Source organism: Buteo buteo, chromosome Z, assembly GCF_964188355.1.
Source record: "Buteo buteo chromosome Z, bButBut1.hap1.1, whole genome shotgun sequence".
Taxonomy (NCBI): Eukaryota; Metazoa; Chordata; class Aves; order Accipitriformes; family Accipitridae; genus Buteo; species Buteo buteo.
Window position 1 is genome coordinate 81,460,868 of NC_134204.1, and position 25,942 is coordinate 81,486,809.

Genomic DNA, 25,942 nt, shown 5'->3' on the forward strand with positions numbered 1-25,942 from the left:
AGGCGCCCCCTGGGGGGGTGGAACGGGCAGTGCCGCTGCCGGGATTGGCAGCTGGCGATGTGAGGGGCCGCGATTGGTAGGAGCGGCCAGAAGGAGGCGGGACGGAAGGGCGAGAGCGATTCTCATTGGCTGGCTCGCGGCCGGCGGGAGCGCGGCTTTTTCGGGTAGGCGGAAGCGGCAGGGCGGCGGTGCGGCAGGAGGAGGAGGAAGAAGAAGAAGAAGAAGAGGAGGAGGAGGAAGAAGAGGAGGTAGGTCGGTCGGTCGGGGCGCCCCGCCCCCTCCGCTGTGACGGGGGCGGCCGCCGGTGGGGCCCTGGGCGAGCGAGACCGTCAAGTACCACGCGTGGCCTGAGGCTGTGGGGCCGGGGAGAGCGACCCGGTATCGGCCGCAGGCCCCTGGGAGCGGGCGGGGGGGGCGGCCCGTCCCCGCTCCCCCGGTCGCGTTTTTCCCTCGCCTGTTCGCCCACAGTGGTGTTTGGGTTTTGGGGGGGTTGTTTTGTGTTTGGTGGTTTGTTTTTTTTTTCCAGCCGGGGACGCGTGGGGTCCTCTGTCCCGGCGCCTCCCGCCCGGCCCCAGCCGCGGTTTGCCTGCGGGGCAGGGAGCGGGCCGGTTGTCCGAGGGGTGGGGGGGGGCCGGGGGTGCCGCTGGGCACGGCCTTGGCGGGGGTGGGGGGGCCGCGGCCCTGTGTCCGGCCGGCGATCTGCCTCCCCCCCCCCCCCGGTCCCTGCAGGCGGAGACGCGGGGGTGATCGCCTTGCTAATGAAACGTTAAGAACATAAAGAACGCCTTAGTGAGGCTGTTTTTTAATAAATTGCTTTTTTATTGTGAAGTCACGGTCCTGTTCTTCCTTAGGGAAAATCCAAACTGGCTTCCCTTCGGGAAGTAGTAGAGGAGAGGGAGCGGAGGGAGCAGAGCCTGGTCTTTCTGCTCCACTCTGGTCTCCTGTCTTTTTGCTCTTGTCCCGTGTCCTCTCCTTGTAGAGGTTTTCGTCTTCTTTCCTTTTCTGTAGTAGCACTTAACACATCAAGTCAAGTTGAAAATGCTTGCGTAAAGGTAGTTAGTGTATTTCCTTGTCATGACCACAGTGTATTTTTCTGTAAGTAAACACACAGAATTATTAAAAGAGCTTTAAAAGAACATTATTAAATGTTCTACTTGGCTGGCCTCTTATAATTGCATATAAGAGAACCCTGTACAACTAAAATCTGCAGTTACTCCTGCACTTGGCAGCTGGTTTTGACAGTGCCTGCTCTACCATCGAGCCATACGAAAGGGATAGGCCTTCATTCTGGCTCGCAATGAAAAAGACATGGCATTTGTTTTTTTTGACCAGGAGATTGTTTTTTTCTTTAAGGAATTGCCTTGGATGCTGTGAGAGACTTCAGTAAAGCGAAGACTACATGCTTTCTGACCAGTTCTGTGGTAACACTTCATCGTGATTATTTTGTATTTAGAGCAAGGTGCCTAGGTGTTGCTGTCACGACAAACCTCTGTTCTCAACTTCCATGAACAATCTGTTCCTCCTTTTATAAGTACACTTCATCTTACAAAACTTGAAAAGCCTTAACCCTTTCAAAGATGATGGCTTTGTTTTGAGGTCTTTGTCATTCTGTCATATCTTTCAATACGGGGGCCAAATTGGTTTTGTTTGTCTGTTGACTGCAGGACAGGTTTTGCTTTTTCCCTTGGTAAAGGGAAACAATTTTTTCATCCTACCAGAGGTTGGGATAACATTTGACATACTTCCAGAAAATGCTGTGGGAGGCTGCAGGGTAATGAGAGTATGTGTATAAAACATGTTTTATAGTGGAACGAAGGCAATATTCTACTAAGGCAAAATACTTTAGGCAACCGAAACAAGTGTACTCAATCTGCTTAAAACGCTGTTAGGATCTTCTAAAGAGCAACTTCATTTGCAGTAGTAGCTTTGGTGACTACAATTTTGAGTTCTCTGTAAAATTGTAGTTTTAGATTCATAATCACCAAAATGACTTTTTCAAACATAAGCAGATGTAGAATTTAAGATGAGTTTTTTGTATAACTAGTTCTTCTGTTCTGTGGATTTCAGACATTATATTGATTTTAGATTTGTTCTTATTTTTCTCAAGACTGCTTAACTCTAGCAACTACAAAGGTTCATTAATTTGCAAATTTATCCATTGACTTAATAGGTAGTCAGCAAGATGTATGGTCATTTGTCATAACATGTTCATACTTCTTATTCCTATTTTGTTAGTGAATTACATTCACAGGATCAATGTCTTTTATTCACATGTCAAGGTTTTGGATGAAAATTGGAATTCAATTAAAATGCAGAAAGACAGTTGTAAAAACAGCCTTGTTGTCAACTACAACCGGTTGTTAAAGTGTTTGATGATGTCATGTGAAGGTAATTTCTAAAGTGAAAGAACTATAACCAATGAACAATCCAACCTCTAATGGTTACCATGACCCTATATTTTAGAAGCAATACTACTTTTGAACTTACTTATGTGTCTCTGAGATGGAAAAAAACCCTGGTTTGGTTTTCCTTTTTGGTTTCACTTTTGATTTTTTTAATGTGGATTAGTTACCGAAATTGAAAAATTATTTCTGTAATTGCAGAGGAGACTGTAGCTGTCAGTTCTCAGTCACATTGTAGTCAAGCCTACTTCCGGGTGGTCAGCTAGCTTTCTCTAGTTCCGTAGTTTTATGTGCAAACATGTCCTATAGGATAATTTTTATATACTGTTATCTACTTTGATAGTTTCTGGTAAGCTCACATATAAAATCCATTACAGATTTTTGCAAAAATGCTTTTTATTTACCCTAGCAATTTAATTTTCAAGTGACGTTTTCAACAGTCTCAACTATTTGAAAAAGAATTTTCATTGATTACATGCTGTATTAAAATGCTTTCAGCTGCATATTTTGCTCTTGTGGAAAAAGTGCCATTTGATACTAATGATCTTGTGGGAGCCTTGGTGGCATCACTGAAGAGATAGTGTACCTAGCATGACAATGCCTTTTGGGATGCAGCTCTGATACATGTAGGATATTGATTGAAATACAAGATTTCAGAGGGCGGTACTCATTTCCCTTGTATGTTTTTTCTCCTATTTAATATATTGTTGTGGAAAACGCTACAAGTGGCTGAGATAGCTCAGTTGGTAGTGCCTACAGGAATTGGCTGCATATGCATTCTTGCCTGTTGAAATTTCAAAATAAATCAGAAGTTTAAACAATTATATTGATCTATAAAGCAATATTCAAATAGGTAAATAAAACCATATGATGAATACTGGTTTTCTGTGTTGTTCCTTGGTTTGTGTTTTTTTTTTTTTAAAGGAGGTTTAATAGTATCGGCTGTGCTTCATAGTACATACACATGAAGAGATGTTACAGTAGTGTGGTTTGCGAGCGAAGAGATTGCATACTCTTGAGTATTTAAGCAATAGATCATACCAAGGAATTTGTGTGTATAATGAAAGGTAAAAGAAGTGGCTTCAGAGATTAAGCTTCTAGGTTGTTTTCAAATGCAGAAAGAGTTATACCAAAACAATGTCAATTGCACATAGGTATTTAGCTTCTCTTGTTTCTTAGCTTTCATAAGAAGTAGGAGGATTGGAGGAGATCGTTTAAAAATATCACAGGTGGGTGACTGACATGAGAGGTACATCTGTATGAACAAGTTTTTGTGCATAACAGATGTGCATGTGTATATATGAGGTGAAAAAAACATTTGTAAATAAGATATAAATGCAGTTGGGTTTTTTTTGAGATATGCTAGTTTGAATGATTGGCAAAAGCTGATAATGCTCTTTTTTGCTTTTGCATCATATCCACTTCTGTGTTGCTAGTATCTTCAACTACAAGCATGAATGCATAAAAACTTATTTGCATAGTTGCTACAGCTACAAATTTGTTTAGCTCTCCCACTGGAATAAGGAGGCGGTGGAACGTGAGGGATATGCATTCAGGCAAATGTAGTGAGTAGGTAGCGTTCTGTATGCTGGCAATGGTATTAGAACATGGCATTTTGTTTGCTAGTACCATTTTGCAAAAAAGCTGTATACATTTAGGTATGACTCTTCTTTCTTTCCATTTTGTGCCTCCCTCTGTTACCTAGTAAAAGTGCGCACTGTATTCACTGGAGTAGGATGAACCACAATAGCTGTAAAATGCTTGGAGGTTGCAGCTATTCCAAGCAAGAATGAATACTCAGTCCTCAGTCTTCACATCACAGGTGCTTGGGAGGAGTGCTTTAACCTAGTATTGTAACCATACATTTTATAGTAACTTACTGTGTCAGGTGATGTATGATAAGAAATGTTCATATAACCATGGGAATTCCTATACCTTAAAATTTCCACTTTTTGTGGCAGGTTTCATGTGAATTGCTGTCCTCTGTCAGTATGATAAAACTCTGAATCGTGTAGGCTGTTATAAGAGTTGACTAGAGTCTTGAAAGACTGTGAGGAATGAACATGCCAGCTATTATGCTATACTTGGATGCCGGATACACACGTACTGAGTTTATAGTCTGGGGTGCCTTTATTTGTTGGATCACGTGATGGTGGCTACGTTCTCCAGGTTGCAGAGAGAAAGCACTTGCCTATTACTTTATATGCTCAACATTTTTGACTGCTGTTATAGAGAGCGTTTGGAATGATTTGCTATATGAAGTTATAGTATTATAGGCACATCAGAAGTTATTCTGACACGGATAGTGAAATGAGCAGAATAGCAGCATCTTGGATCTACAAAATGATTCTAATGAATCTGTTGGTGAAGTACTTAAGAACTAAACCTGGCAAGTTAGATTTTAAACACTATTATGGTACACAGAGCTGCATAAAGCATTTTCAAAATTGCCTCAGCATTTAAATTCCATTGATTTCAAGCGTTTATCTGGACTAAACCCAGTACATCTAAGTTGTTACGTACAACTTGCAAAACAAGGCTTTTCCATTAAGTATTATTTAAAAAGAAAAAAAAATGGAAAGATAAAAGTCATATACAACTGATGGGCTGATTCCAGGGATACTGCACAGCTCATCAAGGCACTCCAGCTGGGGGGGGGGGGGGCGAGAAGTGTCATGGCCTTGCTGTAGAAATAGTTATGCTGTACATGACACAGGTGACCTTATCCACTCTTCTGACATGCACAATCCCAGTGTTGGTGCTGCTGGTGTCTTGTCTTGCCAACAGGTTTGCAAGAACACTGGATAGCTTACTGTGGTCTGTTTTGACCCATAAACTTCCATTTCAGTATGGATGAGATAATTTAAAATGGTTTACAATACTGCATGTTGGCTTCACTAAATTACACATTACGTGCTTACGTATGTGTAATGAGCCTTACAGAGTCACTTGCTGTTTTGTCTCAATGCCTGTTTCTGATGTCCTTGTTATCTTTCAGTGCCACTTGAAGATGAGAAATTTTAATCCTTACCTCTCGTCGCCTAGGGCTTCGTAGTAGGTGGAGAATGTTTTTAAGGGGTTATGTTAGAGCTTAGGAGCCCCAAATGAAAAAGCACCACACATCCTTGAAGAGTGGGTGGAATCCCCAGGAGTTTAGGGTGAGATTTTTAATGTCTCGAACTGTTATTTATGTCTTCAAGGTTACTAGGATGCAGCTGTGATTTCTTTTATATTTGGCAAAAAGTGTGTAGTGCTTGCTGTTTTTGTGGGGAATGCGTAAAATACTGTGCATACACATTTAAGTTATGATCTTGACTGACTTCACTAAATAACAAAGAATCCAATTTAGAAAGCTATTGTAAAATACTATTGAATGGTTCATGAAATGAAAATTTTTGTACCAAAAGCAGGGTTTGCTCTAGTTCCACCACTGGTCCCTCTGCTGACTTGACCTCTCTCCCTTTCCTGGGTTAAGAAACAGTGTTCTTCACCTCCTACTGCTTGTAATTGGGATGTCTTTGTGGATTTTAGTCTCCCCCACCTCCTTTGTCTCTATACATGAGATGAAAAAAAATGAAAGGTGGCAAAAGGCTCCTGTGAATTTGAAGATTATTAGTGGAATTAGTATCAGATAATGTAATAATAAGGACTGCTGTCCAAGATATAAAAGACTTACTGGATTATGTATGGTACCGTGTTGACACAAGCTAAGGTGAAATTTAGACGACAATTACTAAACAAATTACTGTTGTTTGCTAATCTAATACAGTCATATCTGATCAATGAAAAGATCATCTCTTATAGGGAAAGTTCCAAGCTGAAAAAAATTTCATTATGTGTGTGCCAAAGCAAAGGCCTCTGGTGTTACTGTCTTCTGAGGCATACTAGTAATTTCACAAGAAATTATTAGATAGTCCAAATTCCCAAAGTTTGGAAAATTACTGGAATATTTCTGCATCTGCTTTGCAGACTTCTAGGTGAGTTTTGTGGGAAAGGGTGTCCTCCAACAGAGCAGACAGATAGAGCAGAGATTGTAAAATAAATAGAAAAAAAGGGAGACTGATCTTATGTGATTTTAAGAGCGCAGAGACTGAGAACTTTGTGTTCTTGATCTAGACATCAGCCAAATTGCTTGCTATCTTGGGATGGAAAAATTAATGCAAGGAAGAGTGAGGCTATATATCCTATCACAGGCTGCATTTGTTTTTAAAAAATGATTCAAATGATTATGAAAGGGATTGTTTGTTTACAGGTCTACAAAAGGATCTTAGAGGCCACCCTTTTCAGCACAGTAGCTGGACAGGAAGGAGGGAGCATGGGGCTTTTCAAATGCTGTCAGCTGTGTCAAGCTTATGGTGGAAACTTCACAAAAAACCTGAGGAGAGATTTGTGTTGACTGAGCCAGTGAGGGAAGCTTAGACAGTAGTTGGAGGCGGTAAACTGTATTGTGTGGGCTTATATTAAATTTCTCCAGCTGTGAAACTTAACATTAATTTACAGAGTACAGCACACAGTGGCCATAGGCATAACAGAGATTGGGCAGAAATTTTCATTTCAGTGAAAACTAGGCATTGCTTTCATAGAGGATAATTATTTTTGGAGATAAGAGGCAAAGAACTAGCTGAAGCATTCTTGTGTGTGTCTTGGTAATAGAGTTACTTGACTTACGTTTCATAATCTCTTGAAGGCAATATTAGAGAGATGTTTTTTTTTTTTCCATTTGACTTGGTCAGGGAAGTAGATAGATGAAAACTGTGCTTTATATTTTATAATCTTTCTTTAATATTGTCTGTTCCAGGGATTTGTGTTACTAACCTTGACTGTTCTAAACATAGATGTTTTTCTTCTCTTCTTTAAATAATGGGGTAGAGGAGGAATTTTTTAATATATACTGTTAATTCAAGGTTTGTGTTGTGATTTTGGTACTTGATAACGTAAAACAAATAGCGTACTTGTAACATTGAAAGGGGGAAAAATGCAGTGGGGGTACTGTATCTAAAACTGTACTGAAGTAGTTTGTTGGAGCTGTGGAGAATTGACTCTTCTGCACAAAGGGCTGGGTTTTTTTATGCTTATATACCTGCGTTAGTTCGAAGTCATTGTATTTGTTCACAGTTTCATTTCAGGTAGTGATGTGCAGTAGTGGTTCTGTTTAACTTATGCAGTTGGGAACCAGAAAGCCCAGCAACATGAAGGTGAACATTTTTTATGTCATCATTCCATAAGAACTGATTTAACTTACAGTCTTATAACAACAGTTTTGACACCTCTACACTGATGCTCCACATGTTTACGTTGTAAAAATTTACACTTTAAGATCTGAAAACTGTGTCTAACTGGTGCAGTATCAAAGCGCTTTTGTGCTCTGTTTTCCTAATGAGTACCTAATTGTGCTCTCAGTTCAAGTCCCAATGGCATTTTTCCACTGGTATGCCCCTGCTGTGTCCTCATATTAGTCTGCAAATTTCTTTTCATTCCAGTGCAAGCTAGCATTCTTTAGTAGTTGTGAGGGAAAACTAATATTGAAAAGCTGGCTTCCTTAAGTAGACCCCCTTGCTTTGCATTAAGTGTCTTGGGTAAGGTTTAATTTTTGAGAGTAGTTGTTTTTGGTTTTTTTTTTGCCTAGGCCATAGCAAGAAAAAAAATCACCACATGAAAGAGTCAGGAAAACTACTTAGAAAAGCAGTGAGCTGATATATCTTGAAAAGCTTTATATTTTTATGTATAGAACTTAATATATAAAAAGTACAAGTGACTCTTGTGAAGCTCTTTATGTCCTTTTTCCTTCCTAAATGTGTTTTGTAGACATAGGGCTGACTGAGCACAACCTAATAGATATGTAAGTGCTTAGGGTGTAGAGTCAGTGGCCACTGAATTTGCTATCTGTTTAGTGGAACTGTGTCCTTATTTTGTCTACTTTTCTAAAACAAAGCTGCTTGTTTGCTCAGAGCTTGGTGCACTTGTGGGACTTTGGCACTGGGCCCTCTCCTTGCTAAAATACCGGCATGTCAGTCATTCTTGGATATGGACAGGTGCTTCTCTCCTGTTTTGCTTTGTCACTTTTCTGTGGGTTGTTGCCTCTATTGAAGGTGCTATACCATGGGGCAATAATCCTGCATATAGGTACCTGTCATGTTACCTGATACGTTGAATCTCATGGCTTGGCATTCAAGGCAGATCAAAGAACCAAAGCTGGACCCATGCTTGTATGTGGAAACAGCTGACATCAATGTTCAATATGAATAGATACAGATGGATGTCTCTTTGTCTTAGCTTCAAACTCTGATTGCTCAGCCCAATCCATCAAAAAAGTAATTAATTTTCAATGCAAAGTGTTAAACATGGCTGAATAAAGAGCTGTAAAATTGAAATTTAAGTGCATTGAAAGTGAATATCCCAGTTCATTGAAAATGTCCTGTGAATTATTTTTCTGTGGGGGCCAGATGAAACAAAATTAATTACAATGTTTAAATTAATAAATTAAAGTAGTGTGAGCTCGTTGTTTTCAAGGAGATCAATGTTGCCTTTTCCATTAGAAAAATAGCAAATGGAAAGAAAACCATAATAAAATTTTTGTTAAGTGAAGACGAGGTAATGCAGGATTTTCTTCAAAGAAAATGCCTTAGGAAACTGTTTAGCAAGATAAAGCAATTTGAAGTCTAGGCCTATTTTTTATTATTAATTTGACAGGGATGCGAAATTAAAATAATCCATCTCTTTGAAAAGTCTTAGGTGTAGAGGTGGGAGGAGAGGATGGTATGTAAGCCTTTGTATTTATACCTGCTCTTGTCCCACTGAAGCAGCTACATTTGAAACTTGTTTTTCCAGGTTACTGGGCTCAATTTTTCAAAGCTCTTCAGAAATCTTACATATAGAATTACATCCTTCCATATCTAGCTGACACTTATTTCTTTGTTTCATTTATCTTTGTTTCAGATTTGTTACTCTTGCCTATGGAGCTATTGTCGATTCAGTAGTACTGAATTTATTTGACTTTATTTCAAACTAAAAAAAAAAAAAAAAAAAAGGCAGACTGTTTAGTGGAATCCATTGCTCGGTGATGTTAAGTCAAGCATTTACAGAAACATGTCAAACTGAGTGGCATTATAATAGGTCTAGATGGGGACTAGAGAATAGAAAACAAAGGAAATCTGTAGGACAGATTTGTTTTGTGTTGAATATCCTGATAATACTTAATCCTAAAGAAGGCAGTGTTTTGGAAAACAGATGATACCTCAGCCAGACTACTATGTTATCCAAATATAAATCAGAAAGACATATGTATCTGAGTATTTTTGGATGGGTGAAGGGCAGTTAAAACATGCTGCTTTTTCTTTTTTTTTTTTTTTTTTTAATTCCTCAACTTTCCCGTACTCAAATGGATAATACTAACTTACTGAAAACTGCAAAGAGGCTTTTGGAAATGTGACTAAGATACTAGAAATTCTGGAATCTTGGTTCTTACTGATGGTATGCAGCAGGCTGAAAAGTTGTGTCTGGCAGTATTGTATAGATTTGTTTCCTTTTCCTGTTTTTTATCTGCAAAATATATAATTATTTTAGTGCTGTCTTTTCAGAGACATTATGGGGAAATTGATATATATTTAGATTGATATTTTAATTATTTTTTTTTGTTATTGTTGTTTGTTTGTTTCTTTTGAGAAAGTGAATTAACTTTCTTAATAGATTGCAGTTTTCAAAGGAAGGCAAAACAGGTGTGGCTCCATGCCACCATTCGCTTTGGTAGGGCCTTGGAAAGCCAGGCTGACCTACTGCCAAAGTAGATTTATAAAATATTTGTTGGGGCTTGTATCTCCCAGAGGCACCAAGGGTAGTGAGTCCGGGTCTCTTAGGTGCGCCTGCTGACTTTGCATCCTGGATCTGCCCACTTGAAGCTGGTTTGGTGGTCGTCTTTGATCCTGGCTCAGTTCTATACACACTTTTTAGTAACTTCAGTACTAAATTAACTTTTTAATCAGGAAATATTTCATTTGTATGATTTAATTTTATTTTTTACATATTTATAATATTTAGTGTATCCTGCTTTATCTAGGGAAACGTTAGGATTTTTTGGATACGGATTTTGGAAAGTGATGATTTGACAGTGTGCACACACTGAACTATTAGTGTTGGGAAGAATTCGTAGAAAAGGATGAAAAAGAAGGGTTTGTCCCTTTTGGAAATCTATCCAGGTACTCCTTTACTTGCTAGTATATACTAGTATAATTGCTCACTTGGGTGTTTATTTTAATATATTAAGGCCTTTTTTTTTTTTAACCTTGTTATAGTTTAAACTGTCTCCTAATATAGATGCTTATAAGTAAGCTTGGCAAGCCTGGATATCTGGAGTTGGTAGTGGGTTAGGTCTGAGACTTCAAGAGGATGAAAGACACCAGGGTGGGCTTTGCCTCCAGGCTACAATTAAGATCAAAGCTTGTTAGTAAGATTCCTACTATAAAGGTTGTTGACTGTCTGCTTCCTTCTGTTTCTCCTCATTTTTCAGCTGGTGACTGTAGTAAATAAGTCTGACAAGGGTTGTTCCTTATCGTAGATTCCAGATCTTTTGCGGCAAATCTTGCATATCCTATTGGCCCATGGAGTCTGACAAGCTCAAGACTGCTTTTTTTTGTACAATTGCACAAAAAGCGTGTGCATGTTTCCAATCCTTTTGTGGCTGCCACAAAACAGTGGGAAGCAAGCAGTGCAAATGTTAGCCATGTGAGTCTTGCTTCTGCACTTGGGTCCATGAGGACCAAATACTAATTGCATCAGTCTCAAAGTCAATCTCTTGATCAAATGTTGTCATGCAGGACTGAATTTTTAAAATGGGCCATTCACCCGTCTGCACAAAGTTATAAAGTCATTCAGTCACTTCTTCATATCCAGTGCCAATTTCTCATTTATTTCCTTTATCTGCAAGGCAACGTTGCATTATTGACAAAATTGTGAACCTTGTGCTTTTAATATAGAACAAAGTTAAACAAAAGAACAACTAGATACAATTTAGGTTGCATGTAATATAAAAATGTGTCAGCCCCCTAAATTTTGTTAGGAAACAAAGCTCTTTCAAAATTTTTATCTTTGGTCTTCAGATGTATCTTTAAGTTACAGCTGAAGGTTATTATTGAATCTTTTTTCAGTGTTGAACAAATATTGTGGTCAAGGGAATGGGAGGCTTATTGTGAGATGTGATAGGAAGGATGCTGTATTGTTTTCTTCCTGTTTGTTGGCACAATCATGTTCTTCCAAAAAGGAAAGAAAAAAGAGGAAGTCCTTATTAGGTCAATAGTAGTTCTTAGATTAACTGAGCCATAGTTGAAGTTTTTGTCAGATATTTTAATGCTCTTCCTCTTGAACTATTGAGTTAATGGAATTTTAAATTAACTTGAGAGAATATCAATTTGTATGAAATATATCTCTAGAAATTTTCATAAATATAGACATTATCTTATTTCCTTCTGTTGGAAAATGTGAAAATAGCTTGTTTTAATCTTTAAAAGCAATCTGAGTTTTTCTTTACTGGTTTAAATCTCCAATAATTCACTTATAAGTACATATAGCATCTCCTGAATAGTACCTGTTCTCTGATTATAGGTTAACCATTCACTTTCTTCTGATTATTGGTTTCTGAGTTGTAGTGTATGTTGTGGTCAAGCCAATGACAGAAAGGATCAAATTATACACTTTAATAGCAGTGTGCTGTATGTGCTGGTCTTCTATTCCGAGCCCACTGTAGATAGCTTCCTATTTTTCTCAACAAGAAAGCACTTAAGTTAATTGCTCCATTAGAAAGACATAGTAGCCCTTTCTGGTCAGTAAGTATCCTTCCATGCATAGCTGCTGAAGTTTGGAACACCTGCAGCTGAAGCAATTTGAAAAAAAGCCATTAGTCTGCATGGAAAAAAATAAAGTGCTGAAGTTCAAACTATTATCAATGATGCTGTGTTGGAGCAGCCTAAAAGATTTGGCTTTTGGTCTATGCCTAGTGCTATCCAAAACAACATATAAAATTCTTTGTAAGCCAATTTTAAAAGTGTCTTGTTTATTCAGAAGCAACTGTGTACACTCTTTGTTCAGAGAGTAGACTCCAGTCAATTGCACACCAGCCAACAGCTGATTTCTCCTTAGAAAGAAACATTGCCTAATATAGATCATAGAAGCCAAAGACCAAAGGGACAAAGTGCTAAAGATAAACAGCTCAATCCTCAACTGTTTGAAGGCCTCAATAAAGCCTCTGATGAACAAATTTGGGGTGGGACTCAACTGTTCCCACCTGCAAGCTTGTCTCAGATCCTTGGCTCTAACACGGTGAGGTGCTGGTATGTGGTGTGACCTCCTGTGCCCTTAAGGAGAAAAACACTGGCTTTCTTATGGCCCTAATCAATCAGTTTCTCTGCAGCTTTTCTTTATCATAGTTAAGGGAGGAAGAAGGTACTGACTGCTCTCATTTTATTGAGACAGTGAATGGAAAAAGCCTACAGAGACAGTGTTGCTGAATATTGAACTGCACTTGAAGGTACTCCTCTGGTCTAATAGACTCAGAGGTGCTTTTTAGACTGCTATAGTGAGGGTCTGATTTCAGTAATTTAGTTTGTTGGATAGCTATAAAAAGTCTCGTTTTATGCAGTGAGGTTTGTTTTTTTTTAATAAGCTTCAGCAGTGGCTGGACTGCTAAATAGTGTGAGTGCCAGAATTCAGGTGGCTGTTTTAACCATTTTGAGCATTAATACTGTTCTTACCTGTGTCGCTATCTTTCCACTCAAAGATGTGAAACTAACTCTTGAAGTTTCAACTCTCCCTCATTTATATTTTTGGATGTCTTTCATAATGAATTTATGACTTGGTGGAGATGGGGATGTTAGTAAAATCTTAAAAAGTGGTACCAGCTTGTACAAGCTTGTGCGACCAGTTCTGTGGAGGTTCAGGCCCCAAGCTGACATGTATTTTACAGACCTCTATGTCAGTACATCTGCAGTTATTTTGTTCTGGCTGAGTGTCTGGCCCAGAGTACTTAAAACAGCTGTGACTCTTTATGCTTCAGTTTTAGGTGTAGTGTTAATGGATTATTTGGGACAATAGCCACAACAGAGAAGTGGTTTGGCATCCATTTAAAAATTTACTGTTAGTGTTTCTAGTAGGACTACTTTTTCAATGTATAAGGGTAGATTCGTAGACGAGCATGTGCAGGACTATTGGGTGGAATTTTGCATGTGTGGTGGTTATGACAATGAATTATCCTGTTGAATGATTGGTGTTTTAAAACATTATTTAGATATTAGATTGAAATGCACTTAATTTTCTCACTTTTTGAATCTACATTTAGGGTTTGGGACATAATGATGTCAACAGTAAAAATGGGAAACTTTGTTGCACCCTTGATGCTATGATAACCCTCTGATTTGTGTATATATGACATCTTCTGCCATGGAAATGACTCAAGACTGTGGATTCAAGCAAATTACTTGGAGTTGTGTTATCAGTCTTCTACATTCCTGGAGAGAACGCTCATTGTTGGCCAAGTTGAAATATTTGTAAGGTGGGGGATTTTTTGGGGTGTTAATTCGGGGAAGGGGAGCTGGACAATCTGCTTTGGCAAATCTGCTCTTCCTGTACCCCTCAGACTTTGGCAGTGCACAGCATTTCTTCCCCCACCCCCCAAAAAAACCCTGGAGCAGAAACTCCGGTAGGAACATTATCACTTTTTACACACAAGTACTTGATCTGTGAAGAGTCACATATGCTTGGCATATTGAAAGCTGATGGGGTCATGAGAGAATATAGTAAGCAGGCAGGTGAATTGAGATGGGTTAGTTTTAAGGAGGGTGGTTTAGTTTACTTCAGCTCTTGAAGTATAGAGCGACATATCTTTTAAAGATGTTGAACAAAGTTGTGAATCCTGTGAATATACAGCTAACTGCAGGTATTCAAGTAGGATGTCCAACTTCCTCCCCATGAAATTCTTATTTTGGGAATATAGTGGTGTGCATATGTTACTGGTTTACCTTCAGAGTGGATAAGATGCATGCACTCACCTTATAGTAAATTAACAGGCAGTATGCTCTGATTTAGTTTCTGTATTTTTTTCTTTCGTTAGTGGTAATTGCTAGTTGCTAAATAGTTAGGTAACTGCTGGTTTTTGTTGTATTCATGCTTCAGCTGTGTGGTTTATCTGTTTACTCAACACTACACTGAACTCTGTGGAAGAGTTGTGTTGGGAGATTTGTGGAAGAGGGGTTTGGGGTTTTTTTTTGTTTGTGTGGCTTTTTGTTGTTTGGGTTTTTTTACAAACAGGTTTTAAAAGCAGTAAGGTACAATATTTTTGTTTGTAGTGATGTTTGTGTATGCTGTGTAGTCAGACTAATTTTCATGAAGAAGCTTTGTTTCTCTTGAAGATAAGTAAATAATAGCCATTATACAGCGAAGAATCCTTAAGCTTTTGCTAATGGGTTGGAACAGTTGAATGCTTGGAGATCTCAAGCAAGGCTGAGCTCTGCTTTGTGAGGCAGTTTCTAAACACGTAGTGGTAGCAAATACTCCTCTCAAAAGGTCAGTGAACGCAATGAAGGAGGTAAAAGCTGGGAGAAAAAGTATTTTCATTTTATGCTCTCTTGTAAAATTGTTCAAAGATGCACAGTAAAATATGGAAAAGCTTGACAACTATATGTTGCATTTTATTATGAAATATAGAACATTCTTCTGCGTTGTATCACCTCGCCATATTTGTTTTTGTTGAAGTTGTGTATTACCACAGGTATACAAATTGGATGGAAGCTTTCTCAGTTCTGCTAACAGGTTCATCCCTTACAATGGTAACTGATCTCTTATGAATGATGTCTAAACAGAATCTTCATTTTTAGCTGTTCCACATCATTTCAGTGAAATAGTGATGTGTGAAGATGGATGCATGGGAAGAACAGTATTATGATATGAGATGAATTTCATCTCAGGCCTTAAAGACCTTGTTAGCGCATCTTTAAAGAAATTTACTTTCCTGTGTGACTCTTGACATCACTGTTTCTGACTGAGGACTGACACTTCATTCTCTTTTTTGTCATATAAATAGAAAATCCAACTCTTTTGCTTTGCTTTCTCTTATAACAGTCTACATTAAAAAGACAGCCTCTGGTGCAGGTGGTTTTCACTGAATGTTGCTCTGCTTTGTGATAAGAATCAAATGCAACAAGCAAAAACTCCCTATTGAACTATATATATGCATCAGTACGTTGTATGCTATCTGTCTGGGTTCTGTGCAATTGTTTTACATCCTTTAAGTAAAAAAGAATAATTAAAGTCTTTTTAAAAACATTTTCTTTCAGTGGTGGACTTCTATGAAAAAATTTCATAAGAGACTCTGTATTTTTCCAGAATGAGCAAAAAGCAGAACGGAATCTGGCAGGTAAAGGAGAATACGTGTGTGTGCACTTAAACATCCTGCACACACTACTTGTGCTTTCTGTCCTGTGCTCTTTATTGACCCATGTCCAGGCAGTTAGTGCACTGCACATCTTTAAAATGGCTTTAATTCTATAGTCACTGATTGCCTTGTTCCATGCCTCCATGCCCCAAATATTTTATTTTCTGTTCTTGTTTATGGGTGCATGGACATACTGTAGATTTTGAGAAGTGGCCAGTTGCTTGGAAATAGAAGGCTTTTTTTTTTGGACTCAAACTAATTTTTTAATATTGCTTTTAAGTAGTTTTTTCGTTTCTGGCAAATTTTCTGTGCATAGAAAGGTGGAGTATGACATCTGTAAAAGTATAAGCAGCGTTGGTTTATGGATGTAGATAGTAAAGTCATCCCTCTTAATGTTGTTGGTGAGAATTTATGATGCTTAGCTGTATGTACATGATTTATCTCCTACTCCTACCATAGCTTTTGAATCCTAAACTCTTCAGAAAAATATTATGAACAAGGAAATGTTATGGTGCTTATGTGTACTTAAGCTTTAAGCTGGAAAAATAAAGTTAGTGCTTTGAGTATTTGATGATGAAAATGTAATGGGTAGTCAGGAATGCTGGAAGTGCCTAGCAACATGTTTTAGCCAAAGTTCAGCTTGGAATTCGTAGCAGGCACTTTATGTGATGTACCTCTTACTATTTAAAAAATGCTATTTGTTAGTGCAAGGTGATCTGTGGTTTAATTAGCCATCAGAAGTAGTTAAGGTGTTGTTTCATTAACTTTATTGATATCTATAATGAATGTTTGTATTACTGACAATGCAGCTGTTGTCTAGCTGTTAATGCAGCTTTATGCTTGAAAAACAAGTCTTATATTCATATACTTTGCTGCTTTTGAATACTGTGCACTTGTCTGGACAAGGGAAAGGCATTTTCAAATGTTATTGGGTGCAGAGTTGAGCAAAGGTCAGACACAGTGCAGTCAACTGCAGTTAAAACTGTTCCTCCTAATCTGAAAATGCCAACTTTTTGGGAGGCCAATGGTAGTTAAACTCTGTATCTAGATTTGGCTCTCAATGTCCATGAGCAAAGAAAGAGCTTCCCTCTACTAGTGCTTGAAGAACCGAGTCCCCTCAGGACCTGAGTTGAACCTGATCATGATAACTTACTGCTACACTTGAGATGGAAAACTGATAGAGCTTTTAATACTTAACGTGTCCAAGCATCATTGTACTCAGTGCGTGTATCTTAATGCCTCAGTTGTGTTTTTCCTGCTTTTATCAATACATGCTATTTTTAGTGTGTGAGTGAACATGCAGCCCTTCTACATTCACTTCATTCTTCTAAAAAAAAATAAAGTTTAAAAGCCCCAAACAACTGAACACCCCAAAACAAACTCTCCAGGTACTGGACAACATGAAGCATTTTCAATGAAAATACTGTATGTCAGTGTTAACTTCAGAATTGGCTGTTTCTTCATTATTCTGCAGAGCAAATTGCCAAATGCAGTTTTAAAGTTCTTGAGTACTGTGAGGATTCATTATTGTCACATTATAAATAAATACATGGGATTCTTTAGAAGGTCTTATGTCAAGTACAGGTTGCCAAGTTGCTTTGATATTAAGCAAAAAATTCACTGTAGCATCATAAATTTCGTTGTCTGCAGCATCCAGTTTTTAAATTTCTTTGGTTGCTGGCATCTACTACAACCCCTGCCTTGCAGTGAAGCTTAGTAGCATGCTTTCATATGGCAGTCTTCCAGATGGATATTGATTATTTTGACTTATATTCTGTGTGCTATATGTTGGCTGATAGTGGACAGTAAGTTAAAAACATAGCCATGGGGAAGTGCTTGTTTATTGTAATTTTCTGTTCCCCAGCTTCCTGATACTTAATTTCTTAATCTGGGACTATTCAAATATATTTGATTGTTGGCACTGTGCTTTTAAACCTTACTTATTATAATCCACTTTTCTGTTTGGAAATATCACCAGTTCTCTGAAAAACTGATTTTGTGGAGGAAAGTAAAATAAAATTCTATGTATGCTTATATTTGTGGGGTTTTTTTTGGTGTTGTTTTTTTGTTTTGGTTTTTTTTGTGGTTTTTTTTTCCCCCCCCTGAAGCTAGTTATGTAAAACTGCTAAGCACTTCTGGAAAATAAGCCATTGTTTTTAACAAGATTATCTTACTTCCTAAACAGGTGTCTGGAAAATGGAGAAGACTTTGAACAGAATTCATCCTGTTTCTGATCCAGAAGCAACATATTTTCTACAAGTATCATGGGAAAAAGATTTAGGAACTGGCTTTGGTATAATGCTTAGTGATGGTCAATGTGCATGGACTGGGACAGGTAATAATGGAAAGAATAAGAATTGTTCTAAATTATTACTGTTCTTTATCATTATTTGTAAACACTTTCTGAACTGTGACCCACAATTTGTATCAAGAACTTTCTATGAGTATTACCTCTCCCCCGTGATGGAGGAGGTGGGGCTCATGATCTTCTGGGACATTTTCAGAGATCTTTCAAATCTGGAAAGACTGTGTGTCAAACCTAATGCTAATTCATTTAGTATAGGGATATGCGATGTTTTGTTTTTTCTCAAGAATGTAATTTCTTGCAGTGATATTGGAATACCACTTATGTGTCTTCTCCAGGTCCTTGAACAAATGTGTCATACAAGTTCCGTTTGCAAATTATAGTTCATGAAGCATTTAATTGCAGATGTTTTTAAAATAGTTTCATAAAATCTTAAGAATTAAATGTAGTTGCATTTGGTACTCAGGTGAATTTTTGAGAAGAATGGACAAGAAATTACGTTTCTCCTGGGCATAAGTTATCAGAAGAAAAAAAAAACAACCAGCCTATGCAATTCGCCTCCCGCCCCCCGAAACCTGAATAAGATGATGGTTGTCTTAATATGTGCATGCTTCTTTCATTCACACCTAGTGAAAGAAGGAAATATTTGTGTGTTCCTTTAGAAATGTGTCAAATACTTGATCAAAAGCCCTTCTCTCAGTGGCAAAAATATTTCAAAGGGAGGAAAGAATGATATATTTTACAGCGTATTGTAAGCAAAAATATTTTCCTGACTTTTTCTGAATTATAAGACTAGATTTCCGTGTGGTTTCTTCCTTCCTTCTCCCTGTCCAATAGATGTTGTTTTTCCCCAGTTCCTACATAAGTCAAGCTTTCACATAGGCCTGATATAAATATAGATATAAAAAATATATATAAATAAAATAGTGCTTTTTGTATGTATATACATGTATACAAACTATATATATTTGCATGTATATATATAGTTCCTGTGAATAAAAAGAAGCTTAATCATTCATTAACCTTCTTTTAAATACAATTGTTACCTTTCTCTTCTTTCAGAACAAGGCTAAGTTAAAACATGTCCACGTATGTATTAAATCTGCTCTTCCATATTCCCTTTAACATTTCAGACACACTTTTGATTAGGAGTTCCTGCAAAAGACAAATACATACATTCCAATGCTGTTCCCTGTAGTCTGGTATGAAGGGTTTTTCTTTCTTGATTTGGTAATAGTATAGTGAAACTGTATATTTTCAAAATAACAAAAAACATGTTACCATTGATAAATACTTAAATAATTAAGCTTATTAGGTTTTTTTGTTTAAAAGCTTTTCTGGTTGTTCTTGTGTAACTTTAAAATCCCCAGCTTAAAATTCACAAAAAGCTGATTCTTCAAATCCGTTTTTTTTCTAAGTAAAAGCTATGTTACTATAACTGGAAGAGTATAGAAAAAATACGTAAACACAGTTCTCATTTTGTTAACTTCATGCATCTGGCAGAATGGCTGGATGATCATATTCCAAAACAGAGGACCAGTGAAAGCAAGATGAGCTCACTCTATTAAAAGAAAAGAAGGAAACACACAACAGTTTAGCATGAGCACTGGGTACTCATCCAAGGAGAGCGCTTCAATTTCTTGAGCAAGAATCTGATCCATTTCTAAGGAATTCGTGTTGAATTTGTAGTCCTTGCAATAATTTCATTAGGAGTTGAAGTTCTTGTGCATGAGGCTTTCCTACTGCACAGATCTGGGTTTTTGTACACTCAACGTTGTTTTTGATCACTTTTTCTAAGTTATTACATCATGTTTGAGACTGCTTAGGTTCTAAATTCAAAACCTGGGAGGAGGGAAAGCAGTGGTCAGAAAATTCTTGCTATGGAAATCCCTTTTGGGTTTCTCACACTGTGGATTATTTTGCTTGGCAAGACCTACCAGGAAGTGAGTGAGAGTTGCTGATGGAGTTGTCTTTTATGGTTTTTGTATGTTTAATGTGATGATGAAAAGTGTTAGGAGTCCTATTTAAGAAGAAAAAAAAATCTGGCAGGAGGAGAAGCACACAAATATGCAATATGATCTGATGTATTCACTTGGTATTGGGTTAAAGAACTACAGATATATGGATTTATACATTTCATGTTTCTCTAAGGATCGATCAGTTCTGCTGGTTCTATAAGATAAAGGAACATGCAGCATGTACAGGCACCACAGGAGAAAAAACCCACAGTGCTCTATTACAGTATATTAGTGTCTTTGGTTTCTTAGCTTTCTTATTTTCATTAAAAGTTTATCTAATTTTTCTCAGTTTTTAAATAATTGTTCTAAAGAAACACTTATTTTTGCAAGTATTTCCGACTGATTTTTTCTGCTGCTCTTTGCCTTGTACTGCAAGGGTTTCCACGTTTCTGTCTGTACTGTTTCGGGGGACTTAAGGGAGTTGCTGACATACTAGTGGCCTTTTCTCTCTCAACTCTGTATAGTGTCCTGTACAAAAAATAAGCTAGATAATGAGAAAATGATTGGTGTATGTAGTGTAAAATAAAAATGTTTTAATGGCAAATTTCTTGCTTTCTTTCCCACTCAATTCTTGTTATTTGTAGTGGATTGTTAGCTCTGCAAGATGAGTGTTGACCAGCACTTGTAGCCCCAGTTGGTCACTGACTTGGAGGCTTAGCTTTTTTCCTGACAGTAGTTTCACTGTATCATTTTTTAATATTAAAATTACAAGTGCTGCTTTGGGTTTTAAAAAACAAAGATGCAACTGGCAATTGTTAAAGTCTTAAGCCCTGCTGATAACATCAGTTTCATGCTTACAATAAGCTTTAAAAATCTTGGAAAATACTTTTACTACTTCATCTAGGATATTTAAACGTGTTCAGCTATGTTGGGGCTGAGGGTTGAACACTTGGCTTACAGTGATGTAGGGAAGAACTGTGACAGCACGTGCAATGGCTAGTGTAAGTTAACAGCATCCAGCTTTGCAGCAATGTTTGTAACAGTACCAAGTCCTGTTCTGAAATTCATACCTGTCAGTCTTAATGTGTGAGGATTCATGCACAACTGACTTTGACTTAGCAGTTGCTTGCTTGGAGGTCTTTTCATGTTTGCAGTGCTGCCTGCATGCTGGCTTTGCTCTTGTTCATGTCCCTGTATGGCAGCTGCAGCTGTGTCTGGTATACAGGGAAGGAGGCAGTGATGCAGCATTGTAGCTAAATTGTGTGGCTTTGCACTCAAAAGTCCTGTTTGCAGGACAAGTACTAGCTGGCTATATATGTGGCCCTTTGTCCTAACCTCTTTCCCTTCATGTATTAGGAACGGGTTTTACATATTAGGAAAAAAGATGGTTGTGATGTCCATGCAGTGAAAAAAAGAGTTCCAATACACCTTTATCCATTTGTCTCTCTCTGTTCCCTGTGTTCCCTTTCATAAAGATTTTTTTAAACCCCAACTTAGTGAAGAGGGCTGCTGCTTACTTTTGCTCTGTTTAAATTTGTCTTGTTGGGTTGTAGGAATAAATTTGAAAAGTGTAACCTGTTCTTCAAATGATGATATTAAAATATAAATGTTTTGAATCTTTAGTTTATGAGGTGTCTCAGTATTTCAGTGCCCTACAGCTCATCAGTATTAGGCTGTGTACAAAAACACTTATGTATGATTGTCTATTATATCTGCTGTAATGGACAGCAGAATACAGTTTCCATTTTGGGAGATGTGATTTTATGAAGAGCACACAGCTTGAGTTTACAAATCTGTGGGGACACACAGTAATAATATGCCACACTTCTCCCTGGCCTCTTTTTCCACCCCTCTCCATTGTTTTTTTCTTTCTCTGCAGTATAGATAATGCAACTTAAAATGTAAGCATAGAAGCATCTTTTCCAATCTAGGAATACTGATTATGGAGTTATTTTATTTCTGGTTTATTCTAATGCATGCTCCACAGCACTCCTATATTCTTTTTAATGTATAATGGCATTTCTGCGATTTTTGACAACTGTTGAATATTTGTGGTGTTGCATACCTGGTAAAATGCTATTTATTGTGCCTTGTCCTTTTACTCTATGTTAGGCTAGTATAAGTGTGACAGGTTTCCTCTTTTATCTTTAAAAGAAGAGGGAAGCAGAGAATACTAATTTTTAAGCATTTTCTCTTAAGGAGAGTATGGGCAGCTTTGTGACAGACTTCAGACCGCTATAGACCTGACATTTCACATCTTAGTCTAACAAAGACTGACTTGCTCATATTTATTGAGCCTATTTCCATCTTTTTTTTTTTTTTTCCCTCTTATGACTCCAGAATAGTTCAGTTCCCTTGTGTCCCTTTGCTTTCCAGCTTTTGAAGGACCTAACACATTTGAATCTGTCGAGGAGAAAATGCCTTGTGCTGGGGAATAACTAATGTGATTCTGACCCACTAATTTATCCTTCTAACTAAGTGTATCTGCAGGCTCAGATTTTGCACAGAAAGGGATAGTTTCTCCTTGTGTCAACTGTTTGTTTCCTTGCAGTGGTGACATTAGCATGCTCTCTTTTGCCACCTGCATTTCCTTTTTCACCTAGCTGGTTGCCTGTGTCTTAGAGTAATAGAGTGGGCTGTTAGTGACTGACCTGCCTTACCAGATTTTGCAGATATATGGTAATCACTTAAGGTCATTAGCAAGGTAGTATTAAAAAAGAAAAAAAAAAAAAGGCACAAAAACCCTAACAAAAAACCCCAACAACCCCCCCTTAGTTAAGTCTAAGATCAGTAACATCTACATGTTTTCCATGTTGTGAGATGTGTAGAGAGGAGGACTACAAAAGCTAATACTTACAAAGAAGGAAGAGGGGATTGGGTAACTCGAAGCTGGGGGCAGCCTTTGGCTGCAGTGGCTATTGAGTTAGGGGAGTTCAGGATTGTGAGAGGAGGGAACAGAGTAAAAAGCAGAATAACAGCCCTGAATTTTAGGAGAGCTGACTTTGACCTCTTCCAAGCTCCCTTTAAAAAAAAGGTTAAGATTTGCCTTTAGAAATCCCAAACCCCTCACTCAGATCAGGGGGAAAGTCAGAAGCAAAGGAGACTTACCCTTGGAGGAGGATGAGGTTAGAGAATGTCTTAAGAAACTGGATGTACCCAAGTCCATGGGACCTGATTGGATGAAACTCTGAGTACTGAGGGATCTGCCCTATGTCATTGTGAGGCCACTCTTGATTGATGTTGCAAGGTAATAGTGATCAGAGGGTGTTTGCAAGGACTGGAAGAAACGTCTCTCTTACCTTGGGGAAGGGTAAGGGGATGGATCTGGGTAACTGGAGGCTGGTCAACCAGAGGGTGTTGGAGGAATAATGCTGGAAGCCATTTTGAAAAATGCTAAGGACAAGATGGTGAGTAGTCAGTATGGGTTTACAAAGGGGAAATCACGCCTGACCCACCCGATAACCTTCTCTTAAGTTTCAAGCTTGTTGAATGAGGGAGAGGCAGTGGATGATGTTTATTTTGGCTTTAGCTAGCAAGGTTTTCAACACTGTGTCTTCTAACATCCTCATAGACAAACTCATAAGGTATGGACTAGATAGATGAAGAGTGGAATGTATTGAGCTCAGCCAGTTCAACCAGATTTCAAAGGATTGTGGTCAGTGGCATGAAGTTGAGCTGGAGGCCAGTTACTAGTGGTCCTGTACCACAGGGGTCAATACTGTGTCCAGTACTGTTAACATCTTCATTAATCATTTGGATGATGACGCAGTGCATCCTCAGCAAGTTTACAGATGATGCAAAACCGGGAGGAAGGGTTGATAGAGGATTGGGTTGCCATTCAGAGGGACCTGAACAGGCTGGAGAAATGGGCTGACAGGAGTCTCATTAAATTCAACAAAGGGAAATGCAAAATTGTATACCTGGGGAGGGTGAAGCCCCCAGCCTGTACTGGTGCCTTGGGTGACTGGCTGGAAGCAGATCCCTAGTTGAAAAGGACTTGGGAGTCCTGGTGGACAAGAAGATGAACATGGGCCAGCAATGTGGCCTCGTGGCCAAGGCGGCCAACAGTCTCCTGGGCTGCATAAGGAAGAGTGTTACCGCAGGTCAAGGGTGGTGATCCTTCCCCTCTGCTGAGCCCTGGTGAGACCTGTGATGGAGTGTGCTGTTCTGGGCTCTCCAGTATGAGAAAGACATGAACTTAGGGAATTGAGTCCAGTGACAGTCCCTGAAGATGACTGAAGTACTTGAGCATCTGTCCTGCTAGGAGATGCTGAGAGAGCTGGGACTGTGCAGCCTGGAGGAGAAAACGCTCAAGGAGATTTTGTCAATGAGTATTAATTAATACCCGATGAGAGGGAGTAAAGAAGTTGCAGCCAGGCACTCCTCAGTGATGTCCAGTGAAAGGACGAGAGGCAGCGGGCACAAACTGAAATACAAGGAATTCCATTTAAACCCTGGAAAAAAACTTTTTACCATAGGGGTTACCAAGCACCGGAACAGATTGCCTGAAAAGGACAGTCCCTGGAGAAATTCAAAACCCATTCAAAACGTGGTCCTGAGCAACCTTTGTAGTTGACCTTTCTTTGATCAGTGGAGTTAGAATAGACTATCTCCAGAGGTCCCTTCCAACCTCAACTACTCTGAGTCTGTGAAAATAAGCAAAAATTACTGAAGTTGCAGAATTATTCCAGAAATCCTGAAGTCTGTGAGGATATAACTATTCATAGCCAATAATTGTACATTTACCTCTTAGCTGTATTTTTATATGATGGATTGATTTGATATGTACTGGCTCTTTTGCAATATGAGGGTAGCTACTGTGTCAAGAAGAAGATTGGAGAAAAATGAGGCAATTTGAACAGGCTCATGTTTGATTGAAATGCTGTTCTATTTTTATTGGTATGATTTCAGTGCATACGTCTGTGCAGGCTTACGTCTCTGTGAAACTCTTCAAAAGCATTTGTATAGAGAAGAAATAGTTATTAATAGGGGTTTTAAGTGGGATACTTTAAGTCACTTGCAGTTATGTGAAGGATGTATTTTGGGTTTTGTTTTTTGGGGGGGGGTTGGTGTGTGTGGTTTTGTTTGCTTTTTTGTTTTGTTTTGGTGTGGGGTTTTTTGTTTTTTTTTTTTTCCCTAGGCTGTCACAAACTAATGTCCTTTTGCATATCTTGAGCTCTCAAATGCTGGGCAAATGCTACAAAGGTCTAAGAGCAAGCAGGGGTGGATGACAATCTAGAGCAGTCTTCCTCAGAAGATTTGTCAGAGGAAAAGGAAACACTTCTGTTAAGTAAACATCTAAAATACTGTATCAATAGGCTACACATTAAAGCCTGCATTACATTATACACATCCTATATTTAAGTTAGTGTCTTTGCTTGTATCTGCCTGTGCAAGAAACTCTGCACTCCTCATTGAGATCATTATTCTAATTAACAATTGATCTCTAAAAGTACTGAGGAAACAGTATGTAGAATAAAATTGAAAGGAAGAAAAATAAACAGGGGCCCAGGTGGTAAAATCAAGAACTGTTTCTTAGTACTCCTAGTGAATGAAGATTTAGGAAGAAATAAATGATCAGAAGCAGACAGAAAAGGCTATCAGTGTTCTCAATGATAGTAATCTTTGGCCTGTTCTATACTGTATTCAACCATTCTTCATCTTCAAAGGAATGGAATAAAATTTTCTTCATAGACCTGATGTAATGCAAACTGGAGATACATCTCCCATTTAGTGGTCCTTGAATGTGAACAGTAAAACATGGATTCTCAAGTCTCTAGGTGTAGATTTGTTTGTAAATTGACAGTTGTTTTTTTTTTTTTAAGGTTGTAAGTTACAAACTTGGAAAACTGGATCTAGAATG

The 25,942-nt window shown here is 38.3% G+C and overlaps 1 protein-coding gene across 6 annotated transcripts in view; it reads left to right on the forward strand.

The window, feature by feature from the left end:
* Positions 1 to 151: 151 nt before the first annotated feature.
* Positions 152 to 25,942, forward strand: part of XRCC4 (X-ray repair cross complementing 4) — a 181,532-nt gene continuing 155,741 nt past the window's right edge. The window contains exons 1-4 of one of the 6 annotated variants that reach the window (XM_075021424.1): positions 189 to 248; positions 1,354 to 1,421; positions 15,719 to 15,798; positions 18,002 to 18,151. In XM_075021424.1, coding sequence (XP_074877525.1) covers positions 18,013 to 18,151 — 139 coding nt within the window. In that variant the 5' untranslated portion in view covers positions 189 to 248; positions 1,354 to 1,421; positions 15,719 to 15,798; positions 18,002 to 18,012. Of the gene's footprint in view, positions 261 to 1,353; positions 1,422 to 15,718; positions 15,799 to 18,001; positions 18,152 to 25,942 lie in introns of all 6 variants that reach the window. The other 5 variants (XM_075021425.1, XM_075021426.1, XM_075021428.1 and 2 more) reach the window with 5 other exon arrangements.